Source organism: Salvelinus fontinalis, chromosome 10 (assembly GCF_029448725.1).
Source record: "Salvelinus fontinalis isolate EN_2023a chromosome 10, ASM2944872v1, whole genome shotgun sequence".
NCBI classification, from domain to species: domain Eukaryota; kingdom Metazoa; phylum Chordata; class Actinopteri; order Salmoniformes; family Salmonidae; genus Salvelinus; species Salvelinus fontinalis.
Window position 1 is genome coordinate 24,041,739 of NC_074674.1, and position 26,050 is coordinate 24,067,788.

General features: G+C 43.0%; 2 protein-coding genes and 1 long non-coding RNA gene across 9 annotated transcripts in view; 2 read left to right on the forward strand and 1 right to left on the reverse strand.

Moving 5' to 3' along the window:
- Positions 1 to 8,565, forward strand: part of LOC129863845 (histone-lysine N-methyltransferase EHMT1-like) — a 28,393-nt gene extending 19,828 nt beyond the window's left edge. For all 3 annotated transcript variants that reach the window (XM_055936172.1, XM_055936170.1, XM_055936171.1), the window contains exons 14-27: positions 490 to 572; positions 677 to 783; positions 1,050 to 1,172; positions 1,438 to 1,539; positions 2,369 to 2,473; positions 2,625 to 2,779; positions 2,961 to 3,122; positions 3,338 to 3,482; positions 4,451 to 4,528; positions 4,615 to 4,730; positions 4,963 to 5,049; positions 5,198 to 5,276; positions 6,370 to 6,545; positions 6,762 to 8,565. In XM_055936172.1, coding sequence (XP_055792147.1) covers positions 490 to 572; positions 677 to 783; positions 1,050 to 1,172; positions 1,438 to 1,539; positions 2,369 to 2,473; positions 2,625 to 2,779; positions 2,961 to 3,122; positions 3,338 to 3,482; positions 4,451 to 4,528; positions 4,615 to 4,730; positions 4,963 to 5,049; positions 5,198 to 5,276; positions 6,370 to 6,545; positions 6,762 to 6,939 — 1,696 coding nt within the window. In that variant the 3' untranslated portion in view covers positions 6,940 to 8,565. The remainder of the gene's footprint in view (positions 1 to 489; positions 573 to 676; positions 784 to 1,049; positions 1,173 to 1,437; positions 1,540 to 2,368; positions 2,474 to 2,624; positions 2,780 to 2,960; positions 3,123 to 3,337; positions 3,483 to 4,450; positions 4,529 to 4,614; positions 4,731 to 4,962; positions 5,050 to 5,197; positions 5,277 to 6,369; positions 6,546 to 6,761) is intronic.
- Positions 8,566 to 12,196: 3,631 nt separating this feature from the next.
- Positions 12,197 to 19,102, reverse strand: LOC129863847 (uncharacterized). The gene is made up of 2 exons (XR_008761025.1): positions 16,487 to 19,102; positions 12,197 to 13,396 (listed from the first exon to the last, which is right to left on the reverse strand). It is a non-coding gene; the product is annotated as an uncharacterized LOC129863847 (long non-coding RNA).
- Positions 19,103 to 21,801: 2,699 nt separating this feature from the next.
- LOC129863846 (voltage-dependent N-type calcium channel subunit alpha-1B-like) overlaps positions 21,802 to 26,050 on the forward strand; it is a 218,384-nt gene continuing 214,135 nt past the window's right edge. For 3 of the 5 annotated variants that reach the window (XM_055936175.1, XM_055936176.1, XM_055936178.1), the window contains exons 1-2: positions 21,802 to 21,925; positions 24,754 to 24,893. In XM_055936175.1, the coding sequence (XP_055792150.1) occupies positions 21,911 to 21,925; positions 24,754 to 24,893 (155 nt within the window). In that variant the 5' untranslated portion in view covers positions 21,802 to 21,910. The remainder of the gene's footprint in view (positions 21,926 to 24,753; positions 24,894 to 26,050) is intronic. The other 2 variants (XM_055936173.1, XM_055936174.1) reach the window with 1 other exon arrangement.

Below are 26,050 nucleotides of genomic sequence, written 5' to 3' on the forward strand. Positions count from 1 at the left end.
TAACATCTCTGGAGAGACCTAAAAACAGCTGTGCAGTGACCTTCCCCATCCAACCTGACAGAGCTTGAGAGGATCTGCAGAGAAGAATTGGATAAACTCTCAAATACAGGTGTGCTAAGCTTGTAGCTTCATACCCAAGAAGACTCAAGGCTGTAATCACTGCCAAAGGTGCTTCAACAAAGTACACACTCAACAAAATACTTATGTAAATGTAATATTTCAGTTTTTCATTATGGGGTATTGTGTGTGTAGATTGATGAGGGAAAAAAACAATGTAATCAATTTTAGGGCAAGGGTGTAAAGTGGAAAAAGTCAAGGGGTCTGAATACTTTCTGAAGGCACAGTAAGAGAACGTTGAGGGTTCCTCAACTACCTTCCTGTGTGACATGTTCATGCACATGTTAAATTATTTCTGTTTTCTATCAATATTTTCCTGTTATTGTGAAGGTGTGTTCCTGTGACTGACTTCTTCCATGTGTCCTGCATCAGGCCCAAGAAGCTGCGGTTTCACCCCAAGCAGCTGTTTATCTCTGCTAAACAGGGAGAAATACAGAAGGTCTTGCTCATGTTGGGTGAGGGAGATTTTTTTAACTAAGATAGTAAACAATGTATAAACGTCCTTATCTGGTCAGGTTTCTGTGAATAACAAATGTCCCTCTGTATGCCTGTTCACCAGTGGATGGGGTAGACCCTAACTTTAAGATGGAGAGCCAGAGCAGACGCACCCCCCTCCATGTAGCATCTGAGGCAGGCCACCAGGAGATCTGTCACCTGCTGGTTCAGGTGAGGCTTGGCTATGGTTCCCACCGGGAGTGGATGAGGGAAGGGGTAGACGCTGCATTACACGGACATGCATCGAGATAAAGCTTTCCAGCATGAGTTCCACGGCATCGGTTGACTCGCCAGGCTATTACGTTGCACACGTGTTGACCTCTTCATAGTGGATCATTTTAATTGGACAGTCATCAAAATCTTATCACGGATCAATTTCGATAGTATTGAGTGGATCAGAGTAGATTGATCTAGTTGTTTCCCTCCCTCCCTACCAGTCTGGTGCTAACCTGGACATCTGCGATGAGGACCAGCGCACGCCCCTGATGGAGGCCTGTGAGAACAACCACCTGGAGGCGGTCTGTTACCTACTCAGGGCAGGAGCCATTGCCAGCCACAAGGTGGGTTCACACACCCTCTCTAACACCACAACGACACGCATACCTCATTCTCCGGGGAGACTTCATTAGTCTATATTTCCACGGGGGCAGTGGATGTCATGGTGCTGTATGTAACTCATGTGCCATTCTTGTCTTAGGCTTTGGTAATAGTGTTTTGATAGCATGCAAGCCCTGTTAGTAGGCTATGTAGAGGGTTGTGTTGTATTACAGTGGTATGAATCTTATGACAGCAGCAATGTGTGTTGGACTCACTTCTGTTCTCCAGGATGTGGAGGGGTTCACTTGTCTCCACCTAGCTGCTAAGATTGGCCATTATAACATCGTGGAGCATCTCCTCTCCACAGGACTCATAGACATCAACTGTCAGGTGAGTTCTGCTTTTTTCATTCATAAGCCAGTGAAACACAAACTTGGTGAGCATAGCTGTAATTCTGCACAATGTTTAGTCCCTCAAGATGATTACAGCTTTGCATGGCTTGTGTTGGTTGTACCACTGAAGTCAATCAGAACCAGGAGTGCTTTCATGTTAATTCAGTTCTTGTTTTGCTCTGGCCTGTGTTTGTGTTGTGCCCTCACTAGTAGCCTTTCCGTAGGGGCCTGACTCCTCTCAGTGGGCGTGCTGCTCCACATGGGCTCCTAATGGTTTCCTCTTACATTGCAACTGCTGTGGAATGATCCGTTCTTTCTCAGCATGCATTAGTTAGGATTACAACCCCATTGGCTACCCTGCCGACGTGAAAGCCAATTTGTTTGTGTATAGCTAGTTGTCGTTGACCTCCTATTCTGGCCATCTCTAAAACAGATGTTTCTCTGCCTCAAAAATGTATCTGATCTCACACAAGGATGTGTGGCAAGGATGCTCCAGCATTTCAAAAGGAGATATCCTTCGTTCTTTTGAGTGCCACCATCAAAGGCACTCTGAGGCCATAAGACTGTGGTACTGCAGAGTTTAAAAACCTGAGTATGGTATTTGATGTCTCTATTTGAAGTGCTTGGCCTTGCTGCAGGTATTGATCCATTATGGCAGGAACGATGTCATGGCAGTCTTTGTCCTTGTGGTAATACATCTTCCTCAACCTCTTATAATATCTCTCGGAGAAGGTTAGTGACATCGCTCGTCGTTATATCCAGGACATTGAAGCAATCCCATGCTATAGGGGCCCGTTGTTAAAGCTGTGATGTGTTACTCTCTCTAGGACGATGGCGGTTGGACGGCTATGATTTGGGCAACAGAGTATAAGCACCTAGAGCAGGTGAAGATGCTGCTCAATAAAGGGGCCGACATCAACATCAGGGACAAGGTCAGTAACTATGGTTAACCGAGGGTCTTCATGACCTCACACAAGCCAAACTCTTTTTGTTTCAACTACTTTGCTCAATCTTGAGTTTTTTTTGTCTGACTTTGTTGTCGTCTATGACTTTGTCGTGAATTTGCTGACTGTTTGTTTGTAGGAGGAGAACATCTGTCTCCACTGGGCGGCCTTCTCTGGCAGTGTGGAGATTGCTGAGCTCCTCCTAGAGTCCAAGTGTGACCTCCATGCTGTCAACATCCACGGAGACTCCCCCCTGCACATCGCTGCACGGGAGAACAGGCTCGAATGTGTCACGTGAGTGGAGGTTGAGGGGAAATGACTCTGGTGATTCGGCAATAAGTAATAGAATCTCCATCTACAGCACTGCTGTGGCTGTAGCCTCCATTATTATAACCGAGGCTGTAGCCACATCAGGACTATTCCATCTAGTACAGTTAAGTGATGGTGTTGAAGGCTATGATCTGTGGCCCCTCAGGCTCTTTCTGTCTCGCGGGGCGGATGGCAACCTAAAGAACCGTGAGGGGGAGACGCCGCCAGACTGCTGCAGCCACAGTTCCAGGGTCTGGCTCACCCTGCAGACTAACAGGAGGGTGAAGGAGGCCAGGAGCAGCACCCAGGGGGAGAAGGTCCTTAACAGGTAGAATTCCTCCATCGCCGTCTCTCAAACTTTCATGCATTTCTCTCACACGTTTATCTTTCTGATGCTCTGTCTCTGATCACGCATGGTACCCTTTTCTACCCTTTCCTCTCTACTTGTGGCTACCTCTTTTTGACCGATTGTCAAGTATAATATAATATTCACTGGGACCTGAGCCTCCAACCTTTTGCTGACCAGTACATCTTTCACCACAGAGACATAGCCCGGGGGTATGAGGGAGTTCCAGTCCCCTGTGTCAACTCAGTGGACAGTGAGCCCTGTCCGGACAACTACAAATATGTCCCAGACAACTGTGTCACCTCCCCCATGAACATAGACAAGAACATCACACACTTACAGGTGGGTCATGGGACTGGATAGACCAGGGGTCTCCAGCAGCTCGCAGCCCATATGAGTAGCTCGCCAAACAATTCTGAAAGTACATGCAGTTTTCCACATTTTCCACAGCAAACTGTCATAAACAAATATCCACACCACAAGCTCCCAGCTACTATCTAATCAACGCAACATTATCCCATCCCTAGTTAGCCACTATTGGCTTAAAAAGCCAAACCTAACACAATATCTGCCAATTTAATTTCCAGCACTTGCCTGTCTGTCTGTGTGGTGCACGTGTTTGTCTATCACTATGTGTAGCTAGTTTATGTGATAACCTTTTTGTGGGTTGACAGAAATACTTTCCACAAAACCTTCTCAATTAAAAGTTAACTGCAAAGTAGGCTTACCTGTGAAACGTATATCATTTGTGAACTTTGCCATGAAATGAGTACAGCACCATCGCTAGATCGGCACATTCCTCACTAGATGCGCAATTTAAAGGGCCAAAGGCACAATTAAAGGGGAATTGCACTCAATGTGTTTTCATCTAAAATAAATTATCTTCTGATGTGATTTAAGCATTGACATGAACTCAACATCCAATTTCGTTGTTTCTTTATGAACAATGGTAATTTTAAGAATGGAAAAACTAAAATATTAAACTAAGAAAAATACCTTATAACATAATTTAGGGGAACAATCTGATTTTATAGGGCCCCCCTTGGAGTTGTTTATGAACCATTATTTTACCAGGTATATTGACAGAACTCTTGTTCATTAAGACCCCGGGGAAGAGTTGCAGAGGAGAAGAGAAGAATGTGCCTGTTTGAAAGCTAGGGAAAAAATTGTAGCGCTCCACATGCTTCATTTAAAAAAAGTAGCTCTCATTCTAGAAAAGGTTGGAGACTCCTAGAATAGACCATCCTATAGTTGATCATACTTGATGACCTGAAAGATGAAATTACCATCTTTCTCTCTGCGATCCACAGTACTGTGTGTGTAAAGACGACTGCTCCTCAAGCAGCTGCATGTGTGGCCAGCTTAGCCTGCGCTGTTGGTATGACAAGGTAAGACCCAACACTTCAGTATCACTATTGTTGACAAAGTTGCTGGTCTCCTATGATCGTCATGTCTGTTCCATGACTTTTCTCAGGATGGTCGTCTGCTCCCGGAGTTCTGTCGTGAGGAACCGCCCCTCATCTTCGAGTGCAACCACGCCTGCTCCTGCTGGAGAACCTGCAAGAACCGCGTGGTGCAGAATGGACTGAGGTACCTCCATTTTCCTGTCTCTACATTCAACCATATTTTTACAACCAAGCCAACACTCCTCAACCCTATTGATGATAACATCTAGATCAGAATAAATGTATTTCAGTCAAACAGCAACCACTCATTTGGAAGTTGTAATGCATCTGACATCCCAAAATGCATGTCGGGATAATGTGTTTGCGAGTTGAATGTGCTGTTAGTACATCCATACTAAAGGAGTTTTTCTTTTCAGGGTCCGGCTCCAGCTGTTCCGGACCAGTCGTATGGGCTGGGGGGTGCGGACACTGCAGGAAATTCCCCAGGGAACCTTTGTGTGCGAGTGAGTCCTAGACATACCCCTTTCACAATGCGTAGTTTTACCGCACCTTCAAGTTCTTAGATGATTTCCCATTCAATGTCATCTGTGCATGGTGCTGCATTGCTATGTGTGGGGTTGATGGGTCCCTGACCTCACTTCCTGTCCACAGGTACGTGGGGGAGATCATCTCTGACGCAGAGGCAGATGTCAGGGAAAACGACTCCTACCTGTTCAACCTAGACAGCAAGGTAGGGATCAGTGCTCATGAATGTCATCAAATCTTGCTGGATAACTTTAGGACAAATCCAAAATGTAACTAGGTATCTCAACTTGGACCACTGTAATTGCAGTGGGATCTGCTGTGCTTTGCAGGCAGATTTCAATCTGTTACCCAGTGATAAATTCATTGTATTCTTGTCTCGAGGCCTTTCCTGGACTTGTTTCTAAAAACACTCTGCTATTCTACGATTGTCTTACTTTGTGCTATTCGAATCAAATGTTATTAGTCACATGCGCCGAATACAACAGATGTAGACCTTACAGTGAAATGCTTACTTACGAGCCCCTAACCAACAGTGCAGTTTAAAAAAATACGGATAATAATAAGAGCTAAACTAACAAGTAATTAAAGAGCAGCAGTAAAAAATAACATATACAGGGGGGTGCAAGTACAGAGTCAATGTGCGGGGACACTGGTTAGTTGAGGTAGTATGTGCATGTAGGTAGAGTTAATTAAAAGTGACTAGGCATAGATGACAACAGAGAGCTGTTTAGAAGACTCTTGGACCTAGACTTGGTCCTCCGGTACCGCTTGCCGTCCGTGCGGTAGCAGAGAGAACAGTTTATGACTAGGGTGTCTGGAGTCTTTGACAATTTTTGGGGGACCTTCCTCTGACACCGCCTGGTATAGAGGTCCTGGATGGCAGGAAGCTTGACTCCAGTGATGTACTGGGCCGTACGCACTACCCTCTTTAGTGCCTTGCAGTGACCTGGCAGTGATGCAACCAGTCAGGATGCTCTCGATGTTGCAGCTGTATAATCTTTTGAGGATCTGAGGACCCAGCCAAATCTTTTCAGTCTCCTGAGGAATAGGTTTTATCGTGCCCGCTTCACGACTGTCATGGTGTACTTGACCATGTTAGTTTGTTGGTGATGTGGACCTGCTCCACTGCAGCCCCGTCGATGAGAATGGGGGCATGATTGGTCCTCTTTTTCCTGTAGTCCACAATCATCTCCTCTGTCTTGATCTGTTTGATATCTCTGCCCGTGAAGAATTACCACTGCAGATGATGCAGAACATGCTTTTTTCATTATGATCCATTTGTGTTTCTCTGGTCGCAGGAGGGTGACGTGTACTGTATCGATGCCCGTTTCTATGGCAACATCAGCCGGTTCATTAACCACATGTGCGAGCCGAACCTGTTCCCCTGCCGTGTTTTCACGACACACCAGGACTTGCGCTTCCCCCATATTGCGTTCTTCGCCTGTGAGACCATCAAGGCTGGGGAAGAGCTAGGGTAAGGGTCATATTATAGGCTTTACTTGACAAAAGGTTATGTTATTACCAGTCTTTGGAAGTTATTACACTGCATGTATATTTAAGTTTGTCATTCTATGTTTAAGCCTTTCATCAATTCTTAGACAATGCCTTTGTTCTCCCTAAAATCAAGATTAGGTAGCTTGATTCTAGATTAATCTAACTCGTTCTTTTTGACCCAACCCTCCTCTCTCAGGTTTGACTACGGCGACCATTTCTGGGACATCAAGGGGAAGCACTTTAGCTGTGAGTGCGGCTCTCCCAAGTGCAAGTACTCAGCGGCGGTCATTGCCCTGCGCCAGGCAGACAGCTCGCCCCAGGACCAGCAGCCCAGCACCCTCCCTGATACCAGCTCCTCTACCACCCCCTCCTGAGCCCACTCTCCCAGCCCCACAAATAGGACTTCCAGGCCACCAGAGACGCGTCTCCATTCCCCCCCAGGCCATGAGCCGTACATCCCCAGACGCCCCACCTCCACCCCCAGGTGGAACCATCACCACAATGAACCTTCAGGCCCATCACTGAGATCAACAATCAACCCCACAGAAACCCATCGGCTTAATGTCTCATCCAGCTCTTACATCACATCCTTACCAGCACAAACTCTGAACTTCCACTGAAACTTCCCCTCAGTGCAGGACACATTGAATAGGAAACAAGTCAGTATGTTTGATGTGTGCCTGAAGTGCTACAAATAAAAATGTTGGAGAAAAATGGCCTTGCTATGAGCCTGGCTCTTGTTTTGTTGGTTCCAATTGGAATTCTCAAACCTGCTTTGTGCTCCATCCTGGACAGTTGCAATTTGGGTAATGGTGTTTCCTAACCAGTGGTCTGAATCAAGTTTGTACTAAGGAACAATGTATCTATTCATGAAAAACATTTTCAGTGCGAAATACATTTGTAGCATGAGCGCCCATACCCCTCAAATCATACCATAGAAATGAGCAATGGTCATGCACAATTTATAACAGTTGACGTATTTACCTCATATGCTATATTTTGATTGCAAACGGGACAGAGGACTTAAGTCACAAGTGTATGTTTTTACTGGACTTCTTGAGCATTTCTACAGGAAAACAATGGTCAGTGCTAGATATCAACGATAAATACTTTTAAATTATCACTTTATATTTAAATAATAGTTTTAAATCAAATTTTCTATACAGAATAACATCAAGCGAGGTGTATTGTATGCAGAACATCAGGTTAAGGAAAGAGAACTATCGATTTAAAGTCAATGAGGACACTGACCAATCATCTCACTGTTCTGTTCAGAGGGGGCAGAGTGAAGTTGACATTGCCCAGTAAAGACTCTTGCAATCTGTTTTGACCACACAGGAGTGGCAGATTATTTTCTCAGTTATTTGGCATGAATTATTTTACAATACAATGGTCCCTTTCTATTCGCTATTTGTCTGCTGGAAAGGGTGTATATGAAGGATGGTGTGACATTCAATGGCCTCACTAAGGGTGTCATGATTGAGGATTCTGGTGCACAAGTGTGTAGGTGGGAGTTGTCTAAGCTGTACAGTTTGCCATACTGTACCTGCAGAATTAAAGCAGATGGATTTGTTGTTAAATCTGCAAGATTTTTAAGCATGTTTGAGGCTGACTCACTCTTTTGAACATTGAGTCAAAAATATTAATTTTCCACTTCTGGCACCATTAAATGGGATTGAATGTTAATGGGGTGAGACTCAAGTAAATGGTGCTGACAATGTTTTATTTTCCTTTTATTCATTTTGAATTACTCACCAAGTGAATACAAGTTGTAAAATAAGATAAAGAAGCAAGGTTTTCTTTCTTTTTTACATTTAAATGTACCTCCAGTTTTCTAACTGTAGTTACTGTAGTTATCCTGTTAATGTTGTTCCATGATTTCATGTTGATGGAAACCTACACATTATTCCCATGTCTTTAAATGTGGTTAGTATGGTTAGTGAATATTGTGCACATTTTCAAATGTATGAAAATAAAAGGTTATTAAACATGAAAAATGATTTGCTTTCTGTTACATTTCTGGACTGAAAGATCTGTCTAATTGGTTGTATCTTTTCAATAAATGTACTACTAATGGATATGGCTGGCAGGTTTTATTTACAGAGCAAAATGAAGGAGCGCACCAGACAGGTTCCAGTGGATGATGGGATCTGGAGGAGAAGATGGGGATAGATCAGCCACATCCTCCAAAGCCCCCCTCCAACATCACCAGGCTAATACTATCCTGGAACGCACAAGGGAAAAGGGGGTGCACGAGAAACACCTGGAGGCAGGAGCTTGAGGCAGATACAAGGGAAACCGGGATGGAATGCGCTGGGGAAGACCGATTTGCAATGGCCTATGCTCCCAGAGCAGCGATGGGCTTATGTAAAATAGGTGTTTTATATTTAGTGAGTTTACATAAGAATTTCAGTGGTTCCTTATGTCCTCTGGCAATAGAGCCCCACAGTGGACATGTCATAAAACCTAGTGGTCATTTTTTTCACCATTCATTTTCCCATAGGGGATTTTAGAACCTCTTCAAACAAGGTCTGGGTTTCCTATAGGATTTCCCTAGTGTGACGTTTCGATAACCGTGTACATCTTTCGGACAAGGTGACTATTATCAATATATTCGACTCAATTTACTCTCCGATTCGAAAATGCTAATCAGTGTCAAAATGGACATCATGCAAGACCACAAATCCTTGCAAGCTCCTGCACGTCATCACTAGCACACCTTTGCTGTCAGCTGACTAGCTACCTTGATCCAAAACAAAATATCTTGTTTTTTATATATTGTTACTTATTTTATTTAACTAATATTTGTTGTCTTATGCATTTGGTTTCGTCTCGTACAGAATACTATCCTAGTAGCAGTCAGATATGTACAATGTGCCAGGACCACTAGACTAGATGATTATTAGCAACATATCCTCATTTTAGTAGATCTTCTTCTCCTTCAGCCGGTGGAGGACCATATTTGATCCTTCATCATTTCTGTAACTGCACTACATGAACAAAAGTATGTGGACACCTGCTCGTCAAACATTTCATTCCAAAATCATGGGCATTAATATGGAATTGGTCCCCTCTGTCGTGTCTTTGCTATCATTAAATTGAAGACCTATAGTTTTTATGAAAGATTCTCTGTAATTAGTTATTACGCGGTCAACTAAATAATAACGTAACTAATTAACTATGAATTTGGGGCACCAGGCAAAGTAGTCAGATTACAAAGTTAGAATTTCCCAATATAACCTTTCAGATATTTTCATATCTGATCAATAGTCTTCTGATTAATGATTTATTTATTTTACCTCACGTTGTCTCATTCCAAACGTCGTAAATTGTTGGTTATCTGCACGAACCCAGTCTTCACTATGAGTCATCCATACATCAATTGTCTTAAATCATTTATTTATTACTAACTAAGTAATTCACAGAAATGCATAAACAAACAAACAAGCTTAAAATGGTTACATGAAATGATAGGAGAGATATGCCGTAGTGGGCTGAACCGGTATGGCGGCTTGTTAGACATTGGGAAACAACAAGGTCGACTAACAAGTCACTACAGAGTTCATAATTATAACAATTGCCATGCTAATCCTTTACACATGAACGCTCACTCATTCGGGAACAATTGCAATCAATATATATATATTTACGCTCAGTGTGTCGTCTTGATCGCTGGAGAAAAGTTAGTTTCTGTGGGGAGTTTCGTCCGTCTCTGTCTTGGTTAGAGGAGATAGTTCAGAGTGACATTCGTTATAGAATGGATGTTTCGGCGGTTGTCTTTCTTCGCGTTCAATGATACCGAATTCCTAGCTGCAGACTAGTAGTCAATATCAAAGACTTGTTTTTATTCGTCTAAGAGTTTAACCACGTGGTATGGTTAAAGATTCAGCAATGGTATTCAACCTTCGTTCTCCTCCTATGGAGAAAAAACATGGTCTACTGATAATTTCTCAGAGTTGGGTTTTTATTAGGATTGCAGAGAGGAGCTGTCCCAGGATGTCTGACCCAACTGGCTCAGGGGCGGGTCCTCGGATTTAGTTCAAATCAAAAGGGATTTGTATTTTTCTTCATTAAACAGTCCAAAATCATATTACACAATTATACAAACAGTATCATACTCACTCATTCATTTTATACAACAATCAGATGTAAACCTCACATCTGAGGTTATTATACAAACAGCGGTATGGTAATGTGGCCACACAGTCTCCCATGAGTTTCCCACATTGTGACAAATGGACATGTTAATAGCTGGAATCTTCACCGATCTTTTATACTTTTTCCGGAACATGAAATCTGTTCGTACCTCAAGTTCTGCGAGTTGGAAGAAACCCCTTTGTCCTGAAAGTTTACCCTCTCTCTAATACTGTTTGGCCATGAGGAGATTCTCAGGAATTTACGACGTCTCTCTGTGACCACAGCATGGGTTGAATGAGGAAAGGGGGAGGCAAGGAGAGGGGGGTGGGCTTTATGTACTTAAACAGGCAACGTCATGACACCTCTTTGCTGCTATAACAGCCTCCACTCTTCTGGGAAGGCTTTCCACTAGATGTTGGAACATTATTGAGGGGACTTGCTTCCATTCAGCCACGAGCATTAGTGAGGTCGGGCGCTGATGTTGGGTGATTAGGCATGGCTTGCAGTCGGCGTTCCAATTCATCCCAAAGGTGTTCGATGGGGTTGAGGTTGGGCTCTGTGCAGGCCAGTCAATTTCTTCCACACGATCTCGACAAACAATTCTTTATGGATCTCACTTTGTGCACGGAGGCATTGTCATGCTGAAACAGGAAATGTCATTATATACTGCAGCATTAAGATTTCCCTTCACTGGAACTAAGGGGCCTAGCTCAAACCATGGAAAACAGCCAAACTTTACAGTTGGCACCATGCATTCGAGCAGGTAGCGTTCTCCTGGCATCCGCCAAAACCAGATTCATCCGTCGGACTGCCAGATGGTGAAGCGTGATTCATCACTCCAGAGAACGCGTTTCCACTGCTCCAGAGTTCAATGTTGGCGAGCTTTACACCACTCCAGCCGACACTTGGCATTGCGCATGGTGATCTCCTGTGCGGCTGCTTGGCCATGGAAACCCATTTCATGAATCTCCCGACGTTGCTTTCAGAGGCAGTTTGGAACTCGGTAGTGAGTGTTGCAACTGAGGACGGCGGTCCCGTTCTGTGAGTTTATGTGGCCTATCACTTCATGTTGTTGCTCCTTGACGTTTCCACTTCACAATAACAGCACTTACAATTGACTGGAGCAGCTCGAGCAGGGCAGAAATTTGACGAACTGACATGTTGGAAAGGTGGCATCCTATGACGGTGCAACGTTGAAAGTTGCTGAGCTCTTCATTAAGGCCATTCTATTGCCAATGTGTGTCTATAGAGATTGCATGGCGGTGTGCTCGATTTTATACACCTGACAGGTGTGGCTGAAATAGCCGAATCCACTGATTTGAAGGGTTGTCCACATACTTTTGTATATATAGTGTATATGAACGAAGTAAAATCATTTTCAATTAATGGTGTCAGCATGCACTGCTGTATTAAAGAAATTCAGAACTAACTTTTTGACATGTTCTGTTGCAGATTCAAAGCCAGATTAAGTCATTGCAGAACGCATCCATAATCATGAATGAATAAGAATATTTATTTGACAGGAATGCACCAAGCCACCCATCAATCACGTAAAACACCCGAACTCCAACAATTACATTGTTTTAAAGAAATCAAAATAGTAAACGATGCATATAAATATTTATATATATTATATAAACATCTGACTTTTAAGTGAAGATCAGAGAAACAACAGGATGTGTAAGGTAGGTTTAATAGAAAATACTAGGTCAACAGACTCAAAACAAGGAAGCCATGCTAAAATGCAGCTATATCAACACCCTTCTTGTCAATTTAGGTCCATGTTTCTGCTGTTAACTGTGAGCAGCACATTTACCCCTGTATTCAGTCACCAGAATGAGCAGGAGGACCGCATTACACAGGTGAAAAACAGGTATCAAAAACAGTACACAACAGTTTTAAATGTGCTACTGAGACTAGAAGTTTATCCAATCAGGAGAAGAACAAGTGAAGTATAGGGAAAATGGGTATAGGTAGGGTGGGTTTATAGAGATAAGATAGAGAACTCCAAAATGTCAGAAGTTGAGGGACCATGGGGCATAAAAGGCATAGTGTGGAATAAGCGGTAGTTAGAGGGATGGTTGGCCATTAAATAATAATAAAATGGAGTGCTGGTGTGCTTCTGTACCCCTTCTAGGTCGTTGTCACAAATATCCGGCCCATGCCCAGTCATACTCGGGTTCTCAGCGTGTTTCCCTCGACGTCATTCTGTCTCAGCTGCAGCATTCAAATCATAGTCATCGTGTGTTGTGAATCACATTACAGACGATGACAGCATTTCCACAGATTGAGCCAAACATAATACAATTTCAGAATTGAGAACAGCATTTTGTTGACTGCATGGTGGTTTACACTGTCTACTGTGTGTGAATGATGGAAGAATCTTACCTCAGCTGTAGGTCCATCTGAGTTTGTGTGGTCACTTCAGCACATCTACCTGTACTGGGACCACTGGAGACTTGGGATGCTTGCACTCAAAGTGCAAGAAGTGAACAATCTGTGGCTTAGATTGAATTCAAAGTTGACACATGATAAACTAAGAAACAAAGTACTACACATCAAAGACTACCACTCAGGCCAGTACAATAGCCTACATATGGATAGGAACCTAAAGGCACATACAGTACCAAACAATACTACTCACCCGACAGACAGGGCAGGTGTGGACCAGTGTGCTGCCTTGGCTGCAGTCTTCTGGAATAGACAATGTGCAATTAAGGGTAAATACAGGCAAATATATTGCTAAAAAAGTCAACATGTCCTAGAGAGATTTACACGGGTATCAAAACGTCACGCCAGGGTAAGCCTACACGAAACACAGCCCTTATTTTAAGTGTTTCTAAAATCCCCTATGGGAAAAATGAACTGGTGGAACAATGATTGGAACCATTTGCATCTTTGACTGTTAGGTTTTATGGGAATTATGACTCATACTGTGGTACTCTATTAACCTCTCTTAAGTTAGTTTAGCTGGAGGTGTTGGAATCATGCCCTAATATATGGGTGCAATGCCATGTGCTGCTCTTCCAAAGCCTCTGGACTATTATAGCTGAAGACTGAGTAAACATGTTTGTTTATGCATTTTCTATTCCTTAACATCATCCATTTCACTATGTATCTCATTACTTCTGCATTTCTTTTCAGATCTCAGCTGTCATTGATTCCCTACCTCTATCAGAGGAAGTAGACAGCTTCCTGAATGATTGATGTGAATGTCATTGCTGTATTTTAATGAAACCCCCATAATGCTGCTTCTCATTCTGGTTTATTATTGTTCTTCTACGGCGATTTATTGAGTCCAGAGAGAAATAGTTTTTTCCACTCCTTATCTCACCTACCACCAGCGCTTAGCTAAAGCAACTTCAAACCCAGCGTGCCCTCCATGAACCGAGCAGCAGGGTAGTTTGACTGACAGGCTCTGGGCCAAGCTGCTAAGATATTTCAGCGGTTGTGTAGTGGCATAACTATGGCTGACACCTCCCACACTCCACTCCCCCATAATGAATGCAACCCTTCATTTTTTTTTTACTGACAGGTGGTGGTGGTGCAACATTGAGAGCTGAAAAATGCACATTAGAATGGTTGCTCCCATGGAACTCAGTTGTTTATCTCTCCGATATCCCTGTATTCAGAGATTCGGAGATAGACCTTGTTAGCTGGCTTAGAAAGGCTCTGATGCTTGAACTAAACATTTCCCCCAGAAGAAACCCACCAACGAGAACATGTCAGGAAGTGACTCTGATTGTGCACCAGCAGGCCTTTTAGGTCCTTGAAACGAGACGATGATTGCTCCCTTCCTGATTACCGAGAAAGAGGGAGAGAAGGCAGAGTTGGTAATTGAATCAGAGGATCATTTTCTCCTTCTAAACTGAAGACGTTTGGGCTGATAACAAAGCTCTTAATTAGCAGAACAGGAAACAGCCTTTCCGCTTTCCGTGGGGGCAAAACCTTTTGGTGCCCCCAGTCCTTGTGCCACGTAGAGAAGCCCCAGTAAGCAGGCAATAGTTAGTTGGCTTGCTTTTGTAACCATTTCATAATTGTTGCCTTGGATACAGACACTACGGTTAGTGAGGGAGCGTTCATGGACAGGAGGGCCACTAACTTCTTCATATGGGCGGAGAGGCGATCCACTGTGGTTTATGATAGGTGATCAGGATTCTTGAGTTGCAAAGAATCCCTTGAAGTCGCATCAATGATGTGACTTGTTTTATAGTGCTACCTCCTTTTCTGGCTGCCTTCCTCACACCTTAACACTGCTCTCCTCCACTTGCTTTTGTGTCACACAATGACTCCCTTTTTCCCAACTCTGTTTGTGGTTCCTTCTATTATTTATCATTGAATAAAATGTGGGTTTGTATTGGGCCTTCTCTGATGGGATGTGGTAGGCTATGAATCTTGGTGACAAACACTGCTCCTTTAAATCATGATTTGGACACTAGGCCTACATCATGTACTAGTACATCACATTCAGCTATTACATTGTGTGCATTCTCAATGAACCACTGTTGACCAATATTAGGCTAACAATAAATCCAATTGAATGAGGTAGACAAGTAGGCATAGTGGATGAGCGTTGCCTTTTATGAGCAGGTCTTGGGCGAGTTTGCTTGGGACTGACTCAAGCTAGGAATAGGACAGGCCAAGAAAAAAACGGCAACAAGACAAGATGATGCAACAAATATCTGTAGGCCCTATCTAATGAAAGAGAAGAGCAAAATAATATACTTTGTCATTTTAGAGTTAGCTATGCTATAAGAGATATAATAATGTTATATTTGCATAAAACCATAAGGTGACATTATGCTTTATTTTACTTTGTGAACCCCACAAGCCATGCACTCTGCCACATTCGGCACGTGGAGTCCCGAATGTGGCTTTAGGCGCTGAATATAGCTCGTCTCCCGAAAGCATTCGTCGACCACAGGCAGTGATAAGCGGGAACTCTAAAGAAACGGACAGCGTCGACATTGACCCGTCATGGAGAGTGCAGCAGATGAACGGTAGGCCGACTCAACAGTTTGATGCCGTCCTGCAAATTGACGAGAGAGCAGCTTCCGGAGGGAGTTATGGCAAGCATAACATCATTCGTACACACGCAGCCCTCAATTGCATGGTCCAAGTCTAAGAGGTAAAGTTGATAGTATTGGTTTTCTCAGACTAGGCTCGGTCTAACCTGAGGAAGATAGCCTCTATATCAATGTTTTGTCAAGAACAACAACAACAAATCCCCTTGCGCGGGATATGTTGTTTTTAAAATCACTGAAAAGGTTACTCATTCCATTTTCGCTGTTGCAATACATAAACACAACCACCAGAGGGATCAGCACCTCACTCAACTCCTGATGTACAGAGAGCTACAACTCAAACACAGAGCAGGAGTTATTCCACACTATTACCCACTGGCATTATGCCAATGCTATTCATATTTAGACGTTTCTTTCTATCAACCTAAGAGAGTCTGTTCTATTTGACTCATTGCAACATTGGGCTTATGCCATATCCAGGCGGCAGGTAGCCTAGCAGTTAGTGTTGGCCCCTTAACCGAAAGGTCGCTAGTTTGAATCTAAGAGGTGAAGAATTATGTCTGTTCCCTTGAGCAAGGCACTTACAGTGCATTTAGAAAGTATCCTCCTTTCCACATTTTGTCCACATTACAGCCTTATTCTAAAAAAAATAAAAATAAATGTTTTATCCTCATCAAGCTACACACAATACCCCATGACAAAGCAAAAACAGGTTTTTAGAAATGTTTGCAAATGTATTAAAAATAAAAAACAGAAATACCTTATTTATTCAGGCCCTTTGGTATGAGACTTGAAATTGAGCTCAGGTGCATCTTGTTTCCATTGATCATCCTTGAGATGTTTCTACAACTTGATTGGAGTCCACCTGTGGTAAATTCAATTAATTAGACACGATTTGGAAAGGCACACACCTGTCTATATAAGGTCCCACAGTTGACAGTGCATGCCAGAGCAAAAACCAAGCCATGAGGTCAAAGGAATTGTCCGTAGAGCTCCGAGACAGGATTGTGTCAAGGCACAGATCTGGGGAAGGGTACAAAACATTTCTGCAGCACTGAAGGTCCCCAAGAACACAATGGCCTCCATCATTCTTAAATGGAAGAAGTTTGGAACCACCAAGACTCTTCCTAAACTGGCCGCCCGGCCACACTGAGCAATTTGGGGAGAAGAGCCTTGGTAAGGGAGGTGACCAAGAACCCGATGGACACTCTGACAGAGCTCCAGAGTTCCTCTGTGGAGATGGGAGAACCTTCCAGAAGGAAAACCATCTCTGCAGCACTCCACCGATCAGATCTTTATGGTAGACTGGCCAGATGGAAGCCACTCCTAAGTAAAAGGTACATGACAGCCCACTTGGAGTTTTCCAAAAGGCACCTAAAGGACTCTCCGACCATGAGAAACAAGATTCTCTGGTCTGATGAAACCAAGATTGAAATCTTTGGCCTGAATGCCAAGCGACCCTAAGCACACAGCCAAGACAACTCAAGAGTGGCTTCGGGACAAGTCTCTGAATGTCCTTGAATGGCCCAGCCAGAGCCCGGACTTGAACCTGTTCAAACATCTCTGGAGAGACCTGAAAATAGCTCTGCAGCGATGGGAGAAACCCAGAAGACTCGAGGCTGTAATCTCTGCCAAATATGCTTCAACAAAGTACTGAGTAAAGGGTCTGAATACTTATGTAAATGTGACATTTCTGTTTTTTATTTTTAAGTAATTTGCAAACCTGTGGAAAAAGTCAAGGGGTCTGAATACTTTCAGAAGGCACTGTAACCCTAATTTCTCCAGGGTCACTGTTGATAAAGTCAGACCCTGGCCATGACCACACTCTCCTAGGGGGCGTCTAACGGAGAGGGGGATATGCAAAAAATATTTCTAATTCAAATATGCTTATTAATACACACTTGTACATGTGTGAAATAGGACAAGTATAAGCACCCACCAAATTATTATCCTTATAGTTATCTTATAAAAGGTCAATTAAACACAAAAGATTTATAGGCCATGAAAACCTGAATTCCAGAGGTCTTTGAGGATGGTAAATCAGGGTGATGCCAAGCCTGCACACAGTCACTGCAAGCCAAGCAGAGAGAGATAATCTCCTTAACCAGGGGGCATCCAAGCAGCTCAAACAGTCTTTTGCTCAGGGGGACAGACCGACCATGGCTGCACAGAAAGACCCTCCAGGCCACTGCCATCCCACCCACAGTCCCTAGTTGGGAAACACAGGATGACTTCCCAGGGAATATATTCATTAGTGGGCTGGTGGGGGAGACTCATAATTCAGTTTGATGTGAGTTAGTGATAAATAGCAAAAAAATATCTATAGATGCTTTCTGCTCTGATGTGAGCATCAGACGACTTTGCATTTACCATAATTGACACAGAGCCTCTTTGACACTATTTGCGCTGTAGCCGATCAGAGGTGCATGCCCTCTTGTCTATAGCCAGTATAGTTTCATATATTTTACATAGATATTTTTCTTACCAGAATAAATTCAAATACATTGCATTCGTTAGCTTAATAAAAAAGATGTGCATGATGCAACCAATTTCAAAGCATGTGATCTTGGTTAACCACAGACTCATGCCTCCTCATGATTTCAATCAAATCCATTGGATACACCAAGTATCCCTATAGATAATGTGATTTGATGAACAGCTGGCTATAGAATGTGGAGTATTTTTATTACAAGCTCTAGTACAGTATTCTCTCCCATCTACCAGTGTTAGGAGTATTGAACTACATGTAGATCAACTAATTTAACTACATTTGGATGTAGCTTGGTGGTAGTTATTTTTCGGTATCAGACGTGCCTGCCTAAATCTCACTTGAAACATCGTTTTGTGTTTAATAGGTTCAATTACACATCATGTTAACGTATGACCCCAGAGTGATCTATCCTTTCAATTTGTAGTGTATGCCATTTTAGACGACATTTTTTCACGAAGTATTTTGGATGTAGTGAAGGATAGCTTTGGTGCAGTTTAACTTTCAGTGTTAAGTAATTGGTAGCTTTGTGAGCTATGTTTTCAAGATAACGTTAGCTTCCCCAACACTGCCATCTACTTAACACAATAATGGAACAAACATATCTATGAATATGACTTTAGTAGATTAGCGCGTTTAGCCTTACCACCTCTTAACGTATTATACGTGTTTAATGTCATTTTTTTATCGAATACATTACAATATAGCTATTGCTCGGTGCGTCCTTGGTAAATAATTATTAGAAAATGTATCTTATCTGTCACTCGTATCCATCCAGCTCAATCCGCGAAGCGCTCCTGAACAGGTCGAGTTGCCGATAGGCTTGTTTTGGTCACATGCGCTGATTGTTAGGGACCAGTGCCTACTGAATTTGTTACATTTTACACAGCGAGCTATCAGGTGGGAATCGGGAGGACACAATCCCGGATTGGTTTATTGTTTTGTTATTTGAATCGATCATTTACACTGGCAGACGAAACAGAACGATTTCTGTATTTTTATTTTATTTTGGAGACAAACACTACATTTTATGCGGGTCTCTCAACTGGTGTTTGTTTCAACATTGACAAGATGTTGCCAATACTGAAAAAAGACGCGCGTGTGATTCATTTAGATATTTTTCCTGTCGTGGCCGCATGATCTATTTACGCGGTGCCGGCAGATATGGATGTAATATGTGGAATTAATCAGATAATTGGAATTCATTTGATTATTTTTTATTCGATAGGTTGAAGTGCTTCATGCACACATCGCGCTTGAATCCAAACTTAGTTTTTTAATTGCCGAATTTCTTTGAGTATTGAGTGTATGGAAAGGACAAAAAGGAAAGGATTTACCCAAAGAAAATCGATTTATTTTCTCAAAACACAACCCACCATACACACAAATGCAAAGCTGTGGTCTGGCTAAGTGTGTTTGTTGTGATGATTCTCCCCTCCATTTCCACTGACAACAGTTTGGATTTTCATTGTTGGATCTGTGGGTTTCCAGAATGGCTCGCTTCGCAGAAGATCTACCCACCCGCTATGGAGCTGGAGGAGGAGGCAGAGGTGCGCCGGGCGCAGGCAGAGGGGGCGCCCGAGCAGGTGGTCCTCCAGGCGGCCAAAGGATATACAAGCAGTCGATGGCTCAGAGAGCCAGGACAATGGCCATATACAACCCTAACCCAGTCAAACAGAACTGCTTCACTGTCAACCGATCCTTGTTCATCTTTCGAGAGGACAATCTCATTAGGAAATATGCTAAGCGAATAACCGAATGGCCATATCCTTTCCAAACCCCCATAGGTAAAACAGCTGTCATCACATTGCATTGATGTTTGTATGACATATCTGTCCTTATTTACAAACACACTGGTAGATTTTTTTATTCAGAAACATGACAAAGGGAGTAGAGCATGCCTTGTATTTAAAGATTTGACTGAAAATGATCCCCCGAAAAATAAATGGCCTTTGTCACCATTTCAAAGTGCACCTGTCAGTGAACTCAAAAAGTCGATTATTCCATAGGAAGTAAGCCGATGCCTATTCTGGTGGAGATGATTAGCTCATTAACCTTGTGTAACCCCTCGTCCACCTGTCGCTTAGTGTTCCTACTAGTTGGACACGATAAAGGCTTTTCCTCTAATGATAGTGTATGGATACAGTTCGGGGACTTAATGGAAAGATGTCTATAGGTACCATGTAGGCTAAACATTCACAAATTGTGCACGACGGCTTGTCACCCCCAAAAAGGTTTGGTTGTGATCAGCAATTGCCAACGTGTCAACAATCATACTCGCTATATTTAGTTTCCCGTTTCTAAGTTCGAGATTAACGTCTACAATTTGTAGATTTTTCGTTCTTTCTGCGCTTGCTTTCTAGAGTTCGTTTCTAATTCCCCTTCTCTGTCTTTTATTTTTATATAGTCTCGTTTGCACATTGCCTATTTGTGTGTTATAGCAGGGTCGTTTCAACTGTTGCTGTTCAGATGTGTCCGTTTCCATGGTAAGGTGAGTGCTCAGTGAGTTGGAAAGGAGACCGCTGGCTCTGAGGTTGTAAAACGCCTCGTCTTGATTCGGAGCTGCTCGGGCCCTCTCCATGGTCCTGAACTTGCCCACGCGCACCCCGCCACATCACCCTCAACCACAAACCGCGAGGGCTGGAGAGAGCCGGAGGGCGCATGACAAACGCAAACAGACAGCTGGATCTGTTGTGTAGGCGTCAGTGAGAACAGCACTCTCCGAAATGCAATCTAATAACAATGGTTGTCAATGTATCTGTGCCCTCAATAAGTTGAATTAAACGCTAAGGCAATGAATAAAGGAATAAAATAAGTAAAGAGGGCAAAACCACAATGCGTCCTTGTGGTAAAACAAATTCGCTCAACTAAAGGGCAGATTCCCCCATGCCTTTTTTCTATTTGTCCACTCATAGGCGAGGTATTGGCAGTGCAATGCGTTTCTTGGGCTTTTGCGAGGGACAATGTGTGGTGTTCAGGCTTCTGGCACCCCTGAGCAAACGATTCTAGATTGATTGTTCGATGGGGTCAGTAAAACCTTCCCATTCGTCCACAACTGGCTATTCCACAAAGGCCTCCCCAGCGGGGAATGACACGAAAATGGATTGTAGAATGAATAAACCATAAAAAACGGATTTAAATGATCATCCAACTGGAAAGATGTTGTAACCCAAGTATAGCTGTGGGATTAGCCTACCATCTTGCATTTCTAACCATGTCTAAGTCACACAGCATTCAGAAACATTTATGTCTATTGAACTCCTGTTCAGGCAATGTCATTCATTGGTTAAATGAATTCAATCAGCCAGTAACTTCCTAAAAGCTGAATATCTCATGCTCTGTGGCACCTTAGCTGGGTGATGGCAGGTGGTGGCAGTGGCACAATTAATCCATGCTCATTCTGCACACCTAAACCCTAAATTCTCACCAGCCTTTTACACAGTCTGGGTATGTGCATGTCTTTTTTAAATCTAAATTATTCTTCAACAATAGATATATGTTTTACCACCATGGGCTAACACTAAGATACTTACAAGTTGGAGTTAAGTGTTTTTTTATTGTGCATGAAATTCTCTATCATGGCTTGTGTTCCTTGACCTGCACACTCCGTTTGAGTACTTAATCCTGGCCACCATCATCGCCAACTGCATCGTACTGGCCCTGGAGCAGCACCTACCAGCCAGCGACAAGACACCTATGTCAGAACGCCTGGTAAGAGTCTCAACACTCCTCCCTTTGGATGAGAACTAGGGCTACTTCCCAAATGGCACCCTATTGCAGTGGTCAAAAGTAGTGCACTAAATAGGGAAAAGGGTGCCATTTGGAATTTAACCTATTCCTTTCACACTTTCTCTGCCTTTACTTAGTTCCCCGATTAATATACTTATACAATATTGCCTTCTGTTTGTTTGCTGTAAAAGTGTAGAATGTTACTTTGTTATTTAGGTGAGTTTCAAGAGGGAAAGAGGGAGTCAGACAGAGCGAAACTGAGAATTCGCTCAGAACCGTTGCTCATTTATAGTCTTCCACGAGTAGAGCTCAGTGATGAGGGAGCCCAGTCATCCCTAACCTCCTCCTCCCAGTCAGAGGGCCCTGAGTACCAGACACACACCCAGGCAGATGGGCCACCCACACCTCCAGTCCATGGGAGAGCAGCACCCCTCCTCATTAGTGCCTTGGATCATGGCGATGTGTGTCTCCCTCTCCTCTCCGCTCTCATTCTGTAAGTCAGCCGAGCCTCACACTGAGTGGCTTTGATCCCCCCTTTCCATCCCCAGGCCCTCTGTTCCCCTGCCTGCTCACACACATATAGCTTAAACCCCTGTTTGAACTCAGCCAGTCGAGTCGAGTCGTTTAACCATTGCTGTTCTCCCTTTAAGCTGTGAAAGATTGAAGCCGGGAGAGGCTGCCGCGTGGCCATAACTTTATATTTTTCAGCATTTTGCACACACAGATGTGGTGTTAAAGATGTTGTGACTCCTGGGAGTCTGCTTTAGAATGGAGGACAATGCATAACAGGCACTGCCACAACAGCTTGCCGAAATAAGGTTCAAATGCAGCCACCTGCTCCTGTTATCGCCATAATTGTGATGCAACATCATAAAAAATACAAAAGTTACTTGACACCTGAGAAAGTGATTAGTGTTAGTATAGAGAGAAAATTGAGATAACAAACCCCTTCCTCCCGCTTCCTCTCAAAGTAGGAGCATGTAATACAAGCATCCTTGTAAATACAAAAACAATCGTCTATTTATGGTCCAGGATGAATATAGTGATGAATAGACTGTGGTGTGTCAGTTAGGTGGAGATCCTGATAATAGAACATCGTCAACAGGCATTGTTCTTCAGATCCATAGCAGAGCTTTACTCTTATGGTCCCATGTGATTTCCCCTCTGCCCCTTCAGAGCCATGTACTGTAGATGGAGTGTTCATTATTCATGAATATTTTACATCTATACATTATAGATGTTAACACAGTCTACTGTAAAACATCATGCATTTATGGATGGACCCCTCCAGCCATCATGTAAGGCTTGGCATGGCATTGTTTTGTCTGCTGTCTTTTTATAACAGACAGAGATGCAAAGATGTCAGTCTCAATGCTTGCCATTAGTGTCTTTCCTTACATTAAAGCTCTGAGAGCATCAGTACTCTGTGGTATTGATAGACAGTAGGAAGCCCAGACTCGCTTCTCTGGCTGTACAACAAACTAGTTATTTTAAAACACCATTTCCTGTACCATTTCCTGTTACAGTGACAAATCAAACAGGTATATTATTTTACTTGTTGTTCCTTGTTGTTAGATCTTACCTTAGAGCTAGTGAAAAGGTCACATGCCCTTTAACGCTGTTCTCAAGCCTGTCAAACTCGTGATTATTTGTGTTGGGAATCCTGGGTTGGTGGTTGGGGTCGTGGAGCTGTGGATAAAGAGAAAGGGAAAGAAAGAGAGAGGGAGGGAGGTTAGTGTAAGTCGTGAGATATCCTCTGCTAGTGCCTGTGTGTGTAGCAGCGCCTCAGGCCTCCACTGACATGTTATTAATGGAAGGGAATGAAAAAGTGTCAAGTCATACGTGCCTGATCCAGCACTGCTTTGAACAAGAGCAAGAGTCATCCTAGCTGCAAATCGTTTTTTTGCCAGTGAAAATCTTACTTTTAAAAGTTTATATTCTGTTAACTCATATACAAATAATGTTGTTGACTCATCCTTACTCGTATTTGTGGCCAAAGCATTGGATTGGAGAAAAAACACTACAAACTTGTATCTCAAACAGATCATTTAAAAAATGCTTGCTATTTACTCATAGAACATGATGTCTCCTCCATGAGGAGGATGAGCTGGCCAATCAGCGGTCTACGTGCATTAATATTTTTAATGACCAGTATTCTATTCACACTATTCTGTTGTTGGGGTACACCCACACCATTTCAACACAGAAAAGTAGATTTTTAAGTTACTTAATTTAAAAAAAAATTGGAAGGAAAACTATTTAACTCATATCGAGTAAGTAATTATAGGTTATAGGTTATAAATCTGGAAACACTGGGCAGTTACTTTAAAGATCTTCATAACATCAAAATGGTTTGTTCATGTTTTTAATGTTTCGTTAGATGCCTTTTCGAGACCAAAAAGCCTCATCAAATTTTAATGTATTTATTCATTTTAAATCATACTTATTTGCTATCAATTAGTAAGATTTGTTAAGAGTAAAATGTAAGCTATTATCTTACGTAAATGATAATGTCTTATGATGAATGCGTAAATCACACTGATAAAAAAATGATGTCCAAGATTACTGTTGATCTTCTTGTGTAGGCTATGTTTCATCCCCCCTCTTTCTTCCTCCGCTTTTCATCCACCAAGAGAGGGTTCTATTCCTTTACCCATTCTCTGGATGCTGGAGAGAAAAGTGAAGGAAACCACCCCCCTTTCTTCTCTTTCAATCTCATCTCCCTCTCTCTTCTGCCATGCTTCATTAACCTCTTTCTTACCTCTAACAAAAAGTTATCTCCCTTGTTCCCTTTCTCTCTCTCTCTGCAGGATGACACAGAGCCCTACTTTATTGGAATATTCTGTTTCGAGGGCGGCATTAAGATCATCGCCTTGGGCTTTGCATTTCACAAAGGCTCATACCTCCGCAACGGCTGGAACGTAATGGACTTTGTGGTCGTCCTCACTGGGTGAGTTCTCGGGCCTGCTGGGTGTGGGTGTTGTGGGTGTAGATGGGATGGGATGGACAAAAGAAAGACATGTTTTGTTCATGTGTATGCTTGTGTGTGTCTGTTTTATGGATGTGTATGGGGTGCGTTCCTTATTGCTCCAATTGGGCGGAATTGGCCTTCACAATCCCAAGGATAGCAAAGAACAAAGCCACTTTCAAATAAAAAGTGTTGTTGTACCAATGAATTGTCCAATATTGCTCATTAACTGTGCTTCCTAAATCAGGTATCACAGTCTTTTTTTGATATTTTGAACATCTGGTGTGGTTCTCCTTTTTCTGTTGCTAAGGCTCCGTGGATGCTCAGAGGTAATAGGCTAACTTGGCCAAAGGTGAAAATGAGTACATCTTTAGTGATACAGCACCATTTTTACTGGGTCATTGTTCCACAGTTTTGGATGGATGCTCTAAGTACCATCAGTTCAAAGTCTGGGGGCAGCTCTTAGTCTGGCTGGCCTGAGAGAGAGCGCCTGGCTAGTATGGAGACTACCAGCCAGACAGAGGGCTCTGGAGAGCAGTAATGGCTCTATCTCTGATTGAGCCACCCCAGACAGGGGTGAGAGGGTAGGACTGGCTATGTGGAGCAGTGGTGTAGTACCAACACCATATAATCACCTAGAAGAATTGTATCACACTCCACTGCTGTACGGAGCCAGTGTTGCTCTTAACCGGTGGTAACTGTTCCTTTGCTTTGTAAGCGACAAGATATTGTGCCAGCTGGGTGTTACAAGGAGTCTGGATGGGATTTATGGTGTAAATAATGGCCATTCCGGAAAGTCACTAAACAAATAAATCAAGCTGGATACTGAAGCCGGGAAGTAATGGAGATTAAGATGGGGGAGTGTTGGAGGGAGAGAGGCTGTTGATGTAGTCTTCTACGTGTCACCCTCCCCTACACACGTACTTCTCCTAAGTCGTAACATCAGCTGTGTTATCAGTCACACTACTTTATTTTATTTCAGTATGAAATGTCTTATCTGCGGTGGGCTCTCCAGCTCTGATCTCGCTTCAATTATGATTTATTCCCTGTTGGTGTTCAGACACTGGCACAGACCAGAGAGATGAATGGGGGATACTTAAAAAAAAAAAAACATGTTTTTGTTTATTTCGACAGGGAGT